This window comes from Protobothrops mucrosquamatus, unplaced genomic scaffold (genome assembly GCF_001527695.2).
Source record: "Protobothrops mucrosquamatus isolate PMUCROS unplaced genomic scaffold, P.Mucros_1.0 scaffold4876, whole genome shotgun sequence".
NCBI classification, from domain to species: domain Eukaryota; kingdom Metazoa; phylum Chordata; class Lepidosauria; order Squamata; family Viperidae; genus Protobothrops; species Protobothrops mucrosquamatus.
The window spans coordinates 37,464-48,835 of NW_015390764.1; the positions used below are offsets into that span (position 1 = coordinate 37,464).

At 63.2% G+C, this 11,372-nt stretch overlaps 1 protein-coding gene across 1 annotated transcript; it reads right to left on the minus strand.

Annotated features, from left to right (window-relative positions):
- Positions 1-3,171: 3,171 nt before the first annotated feature.
- Positions 3,172-8,171, minus strand: LOC107299409 (tumor necrosis factor receptor superfamily member 5-like). The gene is made up of 8 exons (XM_029286770.1): positions 8,093-8,171; positions 6,532-6,629; positions 6,291-6,378; positions 5,818-5,943; positions 5,361-5,507; positions 5,116-5,209; positions 4,670-4,844; positions 3,172-3,306 (listed from the first exon to the last, which is right to left on the minus strand). Exons 1-8 carry the CDS (start codon positions 8,169-8,171, stop codon positions 3,172-3,174), a joined length of 942 nt encoding a protein of 313 aa, XP_029142603.1.
- Positions 8,172-11,372: the final 3,201 nt, after the last annotated feature.

Genomic DNA, 11,372 nt, shown 5'->3' on the forward strand with positions numbered 1-11,372 from the left:
AAGATGGGACCAGGAGAACAGCTGGGAGGGGATGGCGCCCGATGCCCACCTGCAGCCCTTGCAGGCTTCCCAGGCGTGGCCTGGAGGGGGAGGCCGCTCACTGGCCAGACCTTTCACCCAGAAGGCCTCCCGGAATCCCCCTCCAACATCTTGGCACCTGTGCCTGCTCCCTGGGCTGGCACCCTGCCCACCGGCCTTCCGCGGCAGAAGGGGAGGCTGGTGGGCAAGGGACAGGGGCCGTCTCTCTGGCTGGCCACTCCTTGCTGCTGGGAGGGTGGGCGAGGGGGTCCCTCGGCAACAGGGCTGCCCTGGCCCAGCAGGGACGCAAGAAGGCCGGAGAAGGCGCAGGAGGGGGGGAGGAGGAGGGAGGGGGCGCTGCCTGGTACCAAGAGGGCAACTCAGAACTCAGTCTCAGCCCCAGTTTGGCAACTGAGCCAAAGTGGAGCGCAGGTGCTCGGTGGCCGGATAAGGCCCCAACCGGCGTCACTGCAGGCGGGGGAGGCCCGCAAGCGGGGGGGCGGGGAGAGCCATGAAGCCCCGTAGCCTGCCCCCCTCAACGAGCAGGAACCGCCACTGGGCTCAGGGCTATCCAGGCAGACATCCAGGGTCCCGCTTGTCCCCGGGCAGGCGAAGGGACGGAAGCGCAGCCCCGACAGCAAGGAAGGCGAGGCGGGGCTACGGGAAACCCGGGACTCCCGGGCACCATCGGCGGGCAGGGACGGCGCTCTGCCCGGGGGGGGGGCAGGAGGGGAGCCGGATTGGGCCCCCGGGGCGGCGCGGGCAGCTGCCGACACTCGCTTTCGAGGGGGGCCGACCCGCGAAGAGGGTCGCCACGCCCCGCAACTCCGGGGCGCCTGGCAGCGAACAAGCACCCCCCACCCCGGTAAGGCAGGATCCCCGCGAGGAGCCGAAGCGGGTCCCGACCGGCGTCCCCGACCTCCCTCTCGCCGGGGAATCCGCGGAGCCCGGCGGAAAGCACGCGCGCTCGTCTCCCGCTCGGGCCGGCTCCGCCGCGGCTCTCCGGCGCCCTCCAGTGGCCAGAGCCAGTCCGCGGCCCGGAGCAAGAGAGCGCCGCCCAACGACGGCGGCCCCGCGCTAGCCCGGAGTCCCAGACGGGGCCGGCCCTGCCCGTCCGACCGCCCGCCCTCCCGCCCTCCTCGCGCAGCCCGCTCCGCCCGGTTAGGCGCCGGCTCGCAGCCGGCTAACCGTAGGGGGGGTTGCGGGCTCGGCCGTCCGTCGGGAGGGGCGACAGCCAACCGAGAGGGGCTCCGCCAACGTAGTCTTTCTAGAAACCGGGTGGGGGTGCTGGAGGGCCGGGGGCAGCGCCCGCCATTGGCTGGCCCAGGAGACGCCCCCGAACAGCAGGGCGGGAGCGCCCGAGGGGGAAGTTTGCCCCCCCCCCGCCGGTTGCATTTCCTCAAAATGACCCCCCCCCCGCCGGTTACGAGGGAGCCCCCCTCGCCGCCTGGGCTGAGCTGGGAGGCCGGGCGCGCCCTCCCGTTTCTGGTAAATCAGGCCGGTTTCTTTCTAGCGAAAGGCAGGACCTTCTCTTGAGGGGGGGGGGCTGGGAAGCCCAACCTGCAGCCAAGCCAATTGAGATGTGTGCGCGTGTGCGTGTATGTGATGACAAAGAGTGACAGAGGCAAATCCTTGAAAAAGTCCCCGCCCGGTGACTCAGCTGGCCCTGGAAGAGCCCCCATCGTCTAGAGCAGGTCTAGGGCAGCACTGCGGCTGTCCCCCCCCTCCCAGATTTGTGTGGGTCAAGAAAAAGGAGGAAACAGCCTTGTCTGGAAGCCCCCTCCCCATCATGCTCAGGTGGCTGTTGGTTCACACCGTGCCCTCGACTCCGGCTGGCCTAGTGGGGAAGAGGGGACGCCCACAGCCGGCTTCCTAAACCCACCCCAGGCCAAACACCTTCCGGGGGTTGCAGGCTCCCTATCCCTGCCCCCCTCCCCACAATCACCCCAAGAACAGAACATGCTTAACAAAGGAAGAGTTTTATAAAATTGCAACACAGAGCTGCTGTCTGAGAAACACACACATGGGAGAGTAAACTTGATCTGACCTGGCTGTTCCGAGGGAGGGAGGGAGGGAGGACAGAGGCCCCCCCCCCGAAGGCTGCAGCCCTGCCAGGCGGAGGGTTTGGACACCAGAGCCAGCTGCCTACCAAAGCCCCCCCCCCCCCGGAAGCATCCCTGCTCTGGAGACCATCCCAGACTTTGGGGACTGACCTTCTCAAGAACTCAGCACCCCCCTTTGCTTCCTGTTTCAGCTACAGAGCCAGCTCATCATCTCGGCCTCCAGGGCAGATCTGGGTGAGGTAGGAGGGGGCTGGGGGTCTCCCCTCCCCTGGCTGAGGCTCGGACCTTGAGAGGTTCTTAGAAAAAGTGGGTGCAACTCGGCTCCCAGAGCCTCCATTTTAAATCTCAGCCTGCTGAGTCTGCAGTTCCCCTTAAGGGCAGAGAGAAGCCCCCAGGAGGGGCTTTTTGGCCTTGCAGAGGGGGGGGGCACCCTGCACTACAGAGCCCAGGCACCTGCGAGGCTGCCCTTGCCAAGTGGGCAGAAGCCTCCTCACCAACCTCCTCCACCTGCCCCCAGCTCAGTCTGCCCGCCAGCCAGATCACCCTCTTGGGCTGGGAAAGAGAGAGAAGCGGGTCTTTAGTTCCCCCACGAGGTGGCCCAGCTTGGCAGACATCCCAGGGCAGAGAAGGGCCTGTTGGACCACCCCATGGCCTTCCTTCCCCCAGATCTGGGAGGCCACAACACACGGGCCTTCGGAACGGCTGCAAGCCCAGCCGGGCTGGCCCAGCTCCTCATCCCTGCAGGCTGCAGCCGTTCTGATGGGGAGAAATAGCTCTGGGCCCCCAGGAGGGGCAGCCCAGCCCCCTTTGCTGCACTGCTTCCACCCAGGACCCCTGCCAGGGGTTGCCCAGGAACTTGGTACAACCGGTGCCAGGATCCAGGTGAGGAGAACGCCTTTGAGGAAGACCCTGATCCTTTTGCCCTTTTGCCTTGCCAGCCTTTCCTTTGGGGGGGTCCAGTTCTGGAGGAGATGAGCCAAGGAGGCTGCTGGCAGGACACAGCACCCCCAGGACTGCCGGGTGTGGGGCGCAGAGAGGAGGGCGGGTGGCCCAGGTGTGCAGCCGCCCTCGCGTCCACATGGCTTCCTGCTCAGACCTGCTCCTGCTGGGCGAGGTGGCATTCCTTCTCCTGCGTGCCCGTCTGCTCCCCCAGCAGGGTCTCCTGGGTGGGGAAGGCCGGGCAGTCCTCTTCATTCTCGGTGGGCTCTGGGGGCTCCTGGAGGGGCTGCAAGAGAACCAGGCCATTGGAGGCTGGCGGGCAGGACTCCCCAGGCGCCCTCCTGACCCTACCCCGGTCATCTTTCACGGTGGGGCTGTTCCTGAAACTGCAGGCCCAGGTGCCATCCTTGGCCCAGGGGTCTGGCCCCAGGTCCCCCCTCCCCCAAGGGGGGCCTCGAGAAGGAGCACCTACCAGATCCTGACGCCGCTTCCGAGCACCTAGGCAGGAGGAAAGGAGACATCAGCTGGGGGGGGGCATTCAGAGGAGGCCTGCGCTACACATTGGGCTGCTGAACCCATCAGGGGAGGGATCTGGAGGCTGCCACCCCTTTCCTCAGACCCGACACGGGGGCCCTGCTCCGGAGCCCCCTCTCCATAACAGGTGGAAGAGATTGTGTTCACCTCAAACGGGCTGAGCTGGGCTCCTACACGGCCCAGTCCCTCTCCCACCAGGCTGGGGGGGGGAGAAATGAAGTTGGGGTTCAGGCTGGACTGGGAAGCAAAGGGCACCTGAAGCCTCCCTTGCCCCCCTACTCTCCCCCTGGGGGCCCCAGTCTCCCTGCTCCTCTTCCCCCTCCCCACTGTAAGAAGCCTGTGGGGGGGGCTGAGCCCACACGGGAGGGGTACAGAATACGGACTGAGCCCCAGAGGCAGGGGGGAAAGCCACCCCCCACCCCCGAGTCCAAGAAAGGCTGCAAATGCCGGGACCCCAGGGGTCTCCCAGAGGCGAGGGAGGGCAACCCCCCTCCCCCGATTGCCCCCCTCGCCTCCAGCCTCTCCCTCCTCTTCCCATCACTCACATTTGCCATGCCGGTGCCACAAGAAAAGGAGCGCCCCCAGCAGTAAGGCAGCCACAGGGAGCAGCACCAGGAGGGGGCTCAGCCTGGCCTTGGGGGTCTTCAACAGGGGCGCCTCTGTGGGGAGAAGAAGACCACCTGCTGCAGTCCCCAAAATGGGCTTCCTTGCCTGGCTTGTGGGCCCTCTCCCTCCCCCCCCCAAGCAACAGGTAGGGGGCAAGTTGCCAGCTGGTTTTACACACACACACACACACACCCTTCCCATTCCTTGAGTGGCCTCTGCCTCCTTGCTTACCACAAATGTTGTCCCTTGCCTGGGTGCCGTTTGCCTTCTGGACCAGCCCCTCCTGGCATCTGTGAAGATGAGCAGTGGCCTGAGAAGGCAGCCCTCCACCCCCACCGCCCCACCCACCCACCCGTGGACAGGCACACTGCATCCTCCCCCTCCCCCCTGGGGCCCCCGGAGCAAAGCAGCCGCTGGGGGGGGAGGGGGAGTGGCCTCCCTGAGGGGTTCCAGCTGAGCGGTTCACAAGACAACTCTGAGCAAAAGAGCAACAGAGCGCAACGGCACACTTTGCCGAGATCTGTGGGCGGAGTGGGGGGGCTCTCATGCAGGCGCCCCCAGGGCTGCCCGACCCGGCAGCCCAGCCTGCAGGAGCCACAGGCGCTGACCAGGTGGCAGATGGCAAAGAGCACCGCAACCCTCTGGTGTGAACGCCACCCTTTTGTTCCCACACCGCACGCAGGCCTGCAAGGGCAGAAGGTGCTTTGGGTGGGCCTGCGGCTTGCTCGGGCGCCCCTGAGGGGAGAGCGGGGCACGGGGCTTTGCCACTTGCTGCCTGCCGCAGACGGAGGGTGCCGGGTGCCATTTTATCGCCTGCGGGAGTGACAACCCTGAGCCGCTGGCCCGAATGGCGGCACGCTGTGGCCTTCCCTCCCGGCCTGCTCTTCCCTTGGGCCAGGCGAGCCGGCCATGCAAGAGGCCGGTGGCCGCTCTGAGGGTCCCCCGCACGGCCTACCTGCTCCAGGGCTGGCACCGAGCTGTGGAGGACGAGACATTGGAGAAGTAGCCCAAAGAACAGGGGGCGCAGAGGGTGTCGGTCAGGTGATTGCCTGGAAAAGCGCAAGAGAGCCCCACTGAATCTTTCAGGGAGGGGCCTATTCTCCGAGAGGTCAGAGGTCAGCCCAAATCGACCAGGGCTCCTGGTCTGGGGCCAGCCCAAATCACCTAAACTGGAGGCCCTGGGGCTGCTGCTGCCCTCACCTTCCCGTTGGACCCCTTCCCCAGGGCCGCAGAGGCTGTGGGGCCGGCAGGTTTCGCACTCGTGGCTGGAACAGTGTTTACCCTCCTGGCACCGGCAGACGACGTCTCGCTCTTTGCTGCCGTTCCGATAGACAACCAGGCCAGCTTCTGAAAGGGGAGGGGGCACGACAGACGCTTGTAGCTGGGGGTTGGCAGGAGGGGCCCCCTGGGTGCTCTCTGAGCTCGGCTGTTTTCCTGCAGACGTTTCAAGACCCAAACTAAGTAACATCATCAGGGTTAGACGCTCAGGGGCTGCCACGGATGATGTTGCCTAGTTGGGTAACGAAACGTCTGCAAGGACACGGCCCAGCTCAGAGAGCACCCAGGACCCCACGGAGGGAGAGGGGCACGTGGTGTTGCTTTGCTGGGCAGGATGGCTCCGGGGAGCCAAGGGAGCCCCCCTCCCCACCGCACTCACGTGGGCTGCAGGGCCGGTGCTGGGTGCAGTGAGGCAGCCCAGTCCACCTGTCCTGGAAGTGGTGCTCCTCACAAGGGCTGCAGGTCGTATTGGACTGCCCCGAACAGGCAGCCTCCACCTTCTGGCCTGCAAGATGGCGAGAAACACAGAGAGAGCAGAATAGGGGAGCGCTGGGTCAGGAGTTCTGGAGGAATCTCTCTGTGGGGGTGGGGGACCGTGAGAGGGGCCAACGGGGGGGGGTTTGCAAAGAGGGAAATGGCCCCAACTGGGCAGCGCTGGAGACACCCAAGGGGCCCATCTCTGCATCAGCAGCCAGGGGGCAGAGAAGCCCCAGGGCCTCTGAGGGCTGGGCCGAGAAGGGGCCTCCTGCCACCCCCACCCACTGAGGCGGAGCAGAAGGGCTCGGAAACTGCCCCGAGCGGGGCCAAGGGAGAGGAGGGATGACAAACAGCTGCCCCACACCGACACTCTACCTGGTGGGCATCGGTTGCAGCACCGACCGTTCGACAGGAACTGCGTCTGGCTGCAGTTGAGCCCCTGCGCGAAGGCCAGGCCCTGCAGCTAGAAACACCGCAAGCGATTAGTGGCCACACAGGCATCTACTCCCCCTTCCCTCCCCCAGACTGCGAGCCCCCCCCCCGAAGGCCGAGTTCCGGCTTGAGCAGCCTGGGCAGGAGATGCACTGATTGCCCCCCACCCACCTGGCAGGGAAACCAAGAGGCCCAGCCCCAGATCTGGCACGGCTCGGCCTCCGGGGTCAAGCTCGCTCTTCCCAAAGCCGTCGGGCAGGACTAGCTTGAGCCACAGCGGGGCTGCCAATGGAAGAGCGCCACCCGCAGCAACTTCCGGGGAAAGCCCTGCGTCTCCCCTGGGCCTCCTGACGTGGCTTCTGCTCCCCACGGCGGCCCTCCCCAGCCTCCCCTTGCCCTGGGCCCAGGAGCCAGCCTATCCAGATGGGGATTCTGGGCACCAACCCGCCAACCTCAAACCCCGGCAACAGTTTGTGGCATCTAGGCTGTACCCATCCCGGGGCAACGCATTTCTCTCACTGAACCTCACACCAGGCCCCCAAACCAAGAAAGTCTCTTCTGAGCAATTCCCTTTATGGCTCCTCACCCACCGACAGAAATCTTGACAAACTAAAGCAGGGGTAGGCAACCTTGGCTCTTTTATGACTCGTGGACTTCAACTCCCAGAATTCCTGAGCCAGCATAGCTGGCTCAGGAATTCTGGGAGTTGAAGTCCACAAGTCATAAAAGAGCCAAGGTTGCCTACCCCTGAACTAAAGCAACTATTTGCGTATTGTAGTAGATAATACTCTGAGAATCCCTAAGGAGGACCCCCCTCAATTCTCTTCCTCTCCAACAAACCCCTTACTCTTTACCCTCGGGAACGCAGCCCCCCCCTTTTGGGAATCTAGACTACGTTCTACCTCTCCTTTTTCTGCACTGGTACAAGGCTAGTGAACCCTTGTGGAACGAACCAGCACACTGGCTACGTGTGCCCCAAACAGAACCATGAAGGGAACGTGTGAAGGTAGCCACAAGGTAGACCTATTAAGGACACAGCTGGGAGTGCGGAGAAGGTGGCGGGGTGGGGGGAGAACCTGGAGAGCATGGCTAACCCCCCCACTACTGAGTTTTTTGTGCACAGGGGCTTAGCCCCCAAAACTGAGCAACACACACACACACACACACACACACGACACAATTCCGCGAGGCCAAAAGACAGCAGCCAAGACTATTCCCGCCCTTTGCAGTCCCTCGGGGGGCTCGCTCTCCCCTTGTGCCGCCCAGTCAGCCGGGGCGAGGGGGCTGCTAGCCAAGGCCAGGGGCTCCGGGCACCAAGAAGGCCGGGCAGAGACCAGCAACAGCCGCTTCGGTCTAGAAACCAGGAGACTCTGAGTTCTAGTTCTGCCCTAAGCCTGAAAGCCGGCTGGCTGGGCCAGTGACTCTCCCGGGGTTGTCGTGGGGAAAGGAGAAGGAGTTATTTATAAAAAAAATAATAAAGGCGGGAGATAAATAAATAAAAAACAAGGACATCAACCAGCCTGCCGGAGAGATCCCGACTCTGGGGAGAAGCCAGACGGATCAGGCGGCTGCGCCCGGGCTCCACTCGGCTCGGGCTGCCGGGAGAAGCCCGCCTGCCGAAGGGGGAACTCGGGCGGGGAGGCGGCTGGGCGTCGCGGCAGGCCGCGCTCCTATTCCCGGGCGGCGCCCAGCCGGGGCTCTCCGGGGCGCGTCGGGCAGTCCCGCCGGCCGGAAGCGAAACTCACCGTGAGCAGAAGCGCCGCGCTCAGCCCCGCCGACCACCGTCGCCCCTCCATCGGCGCCGCCTCGGCCCGCCGCCGCCATCCCGCTCCCTTTATAGGCGGCCGGGCTCTCGCCGGCCCATCGGGCGGGGCGCCGGGCGTCCAGGGGCGGCCCCGCACTCCGCCCGACCCTCGCGCCCGCCCGCCCGCCCGCCCGCCGGGAATCCCCCGCAGAGGGAAGTCCCGAGGTCGGTCAGGCGCGCCCGCTTCGTCCGTCCTTTCCCCCCAGGTGGCTCTTTGCGCCGAGACCCGCCTACCTCGCGGGGTTGTTGTGGGGCAGGGGACGCCCAGTCCAGAGGGGGGGCTCTCGGGTCATGGCAGCAACAGGGCTGCCTGGGGGTCTCTGGGGTTAGCGCCCTGCCTCCTCCTCCTCCTCCTCCTCCCGGCTCGGGGCTGCCTGCGAAGCCAGGCGCCGGCTGGCCGCGGGAGCAGAAGAGCAGCCGGGGCCGGAGTGAGGAGCGGGGGGGGGACCTGGGCCGGCAGCCGGACTTCCCCAAAGCGTCCCTCGCGCCTTCCGAGCGGGGAGAGTCGCGGTTCCACGCCGCGGCTTGTCGGCAGAGAGCGGAGCCTGCCTCGCGCAGGCGAAAGAACCGGGGAGAGGCCCCTGCAGGCGGGCCTAAACGTCCGGGGAGGGGGCCTCGGGTCGGGGCGTCCGTTTGGGGCTCTGCTCGGCCACCCCAGCCGGCCAGCCGCTGCGGTAGAGCGGAGGCCCCTGCCCTGGGCGAAGGGCTGGCCCCCGGCAGGACCCAACGGAGGGCTGGAGCGTCCTGGGAACCCCCGCGCTGCCCTTGGACGCCACTGCCCGAACTGGTTTCAGAAGTCGCCCCCAATGGGATGGGGGCAGCAGCCTGCCTAACAGCCTGATTAATTCTGACCCAACAATTCTGCTTAAGGGCCCCAAGTCCTTTCCAGGACTCACTTTCCCCCAGCTCAGCTGAAGGGGCCACAGCTGTCCCTTCTGCTTGGGATTGGAGGCGGCCCGGTGGCTGATTTCATGGAGGGTCACTATCCCCCCCCTCCGCATGCTCAGCCATAAGTTGGCACTTTGGAGGGGACAGTGAAATTCTGCACCCCAAATTCTCTTACTGCTTCTGAGGGAGAAAGCCAGCACCCAATGGGGGAAGACAGGGAAGCAGAGGAAACATTCCCCCTCCCTCAGGCCTGGGGCTTTCCATCTGGCAGGGTAGAGAGGAATGTCCCCCCCACCCATCCCAGACTCAAAACCCCAGCAGGGGCCACTTCCCCATTCGGCGTTATGCTTGACTGGAGGCCTGCTGGGAAAAGGCCCTGGTGGTGGGGGAGGCTGTGGGTGGCCCCATGGCCTTGGAAAGCCCCTCCCCGTTCCCCATCTCTTCAGCAGAAAGAGCCTCTAAAACCGCTCCTCTCCCTGACATACTAGGAATCCCACTTCACCCCCCCTTGCGAAAGCTCCATTTAAAAGGATGGGAAGAGGCAGCACCCCCCCCCCCAAACCTCTTAATAAGCTCTGAAAGCAGGTTGACAAAGCACAGCCCACGAGTTCCTCAGCCATGCTGGGCTCCTGCCACCTGCAGATGACCGTGCGTTACTTTTATTTATTTATTAAATTTGTTTGCTGCCCATCTTGCCACAAGGCAGGTTTCTCCCGGTGGACCCTAAATGACTCAGTCCCAGCTGGTTTAATTCTTGTGGGTAACTAGACTGAGGACTAGTTGCTTGTGACAAAACCTTCCAGGAAATAATGCTGTAGGAGGAACTAGTACCTGCATCTAGTAAAAGCAGAGATTTTTTATTTTTATTCACTTAGTTTTCCGAAGTTCCTGAGGGTAGGACAAGATGCAGTGGGTGGAAACTCAGAGAGAGAAAGCCAACCTGGAAATAAAGAGAAATTTCCTGACAGTGACAATCAGTGGAACGACATAACGCCAGAAGCGGTGAATGCTCCATCACTGGAGGTTTTCAAGAAGAGACTGGACAGCCATTTGTCCGGAATGGTGTCAGGTGTCCTGCCCGGGAAGGGGTTAGACTAGAGGTCCCTTTCAGCCCTATGAACCATGGCACCCTGGAGGAGGGTCTGGAGGAGGTTTTGCCTCTGAGGGCAGCGAGAGAAAGCAGCGCAATCTACATCCAGCATGCGTATCACCACAAAAAGTTTTACAGGCTCAGCCCAAAGCAATCGGGTCAGAGGAAAATAAAAGGCAGGGGACAATCGTGATGCTCAGAGAGTAGTTGCTGATTGCGGTGTGCATGTCCTGAAGTGAGCCAAGCGACCTGGGATTAAGGAGAAACTTCCTAACAGTGAGGACAATTAACAGTGGAATAGCTTTGCCTTCAGACATCGTGGGCATTCCATCATTGGAGGTTTTTAAGAAGAGACTGGACCTGTCTGAGATGGTATAGGTCCTCCTGCTTGAGTAGGGGACTGGACTAGAAGACCTCCAAGGTCCCTTCCAGCTCTATTCTATTCTATTCTGTTCCCTATTCTATTCTACTCTGCTTCTATTCTATTCTATTGTGTTCTGGTGTATTCTATAATTCTATACTACTCTGCTTCTATTCTATTCTATTCTGCTGTGTTCTATTCTATTCTATAATTCAATTCTATTCTGTTCCCTATTCTACTCTGCCTCTATTCTATTCTATTCTGTTCTGTTCTATTCTATAATTCTATTCTATTCTATTCTAGTGAGCGTTTATAACGGTTTCAAATTCCAGGCTGCTCAGCCGCAGGGCCCAGGGACTGAGGCAGAGGAGCAGAAATCGGAATAAAAGCCCCAAAGGAAAGGGCGGGGGAGGAGAGCAACGGGCCACTCTCTGCCCCCCCCCCGGTGGGAATAAAACCAGACGAAAGGCCCCCCCCTCCATGACTGCCCTAAGCCCAGGGAAGCGGCCTCCTGGTTTTCATCCAGGGCAAAGTAAGCCCCCCCCGCTTTGGATCTCTGGGGAGGGCAGGAGCTGCAGCGGAGAAGCGCCCCAACTCTGCAACATCCAGGGGGGGGCTTGAAGTGGCTCCCTCGGGCTGCAGCGGATCTTCCCCTGCTTCGCCCCCCCCCGGAGCTGCGTGGAAGAAGAACCGACGGAGGGGGGGGCGCTTCGGCCCGGGACTCTCAGCCGGGTGGGAGGAGGGCGGGGGCCCAACCGGGGGGGGGCAGTGAAGGCCCAGAGGCAGAGGAGGAGGAGGAGGGGGGGGCAAGAACCGCGAAACCAAAAGAGCTTCCGGCGTGTCTCTCTCTCCCGCTCCTCTCCCGCCCCGGAGGATTGTGGG

Coding starts and splice junctions, on each gene's coding strand:
- LOC107299409 (XM_029286770.1), bottom strand. CDS start 8,171: ATGGCGGCGGCGGGCCGAGGCGGCGCCGATGGAGGGGCGACGGTGGTC. Junction 6,630..8,092: donor GCGCGGCGCTTCTGCTCACG/GTGAGTTTCGCT, acceptor TTCCATTGGCAG/CCCCGCTGTGGCTCAAGCTA. Junction 5,944..6,290: donor CTGCAACCGATGCCCACCAG/GTAGAGTGTCGG, acceptor GCCATCTTGCAG/GCCAGAAGGTGGAGGCTGCC.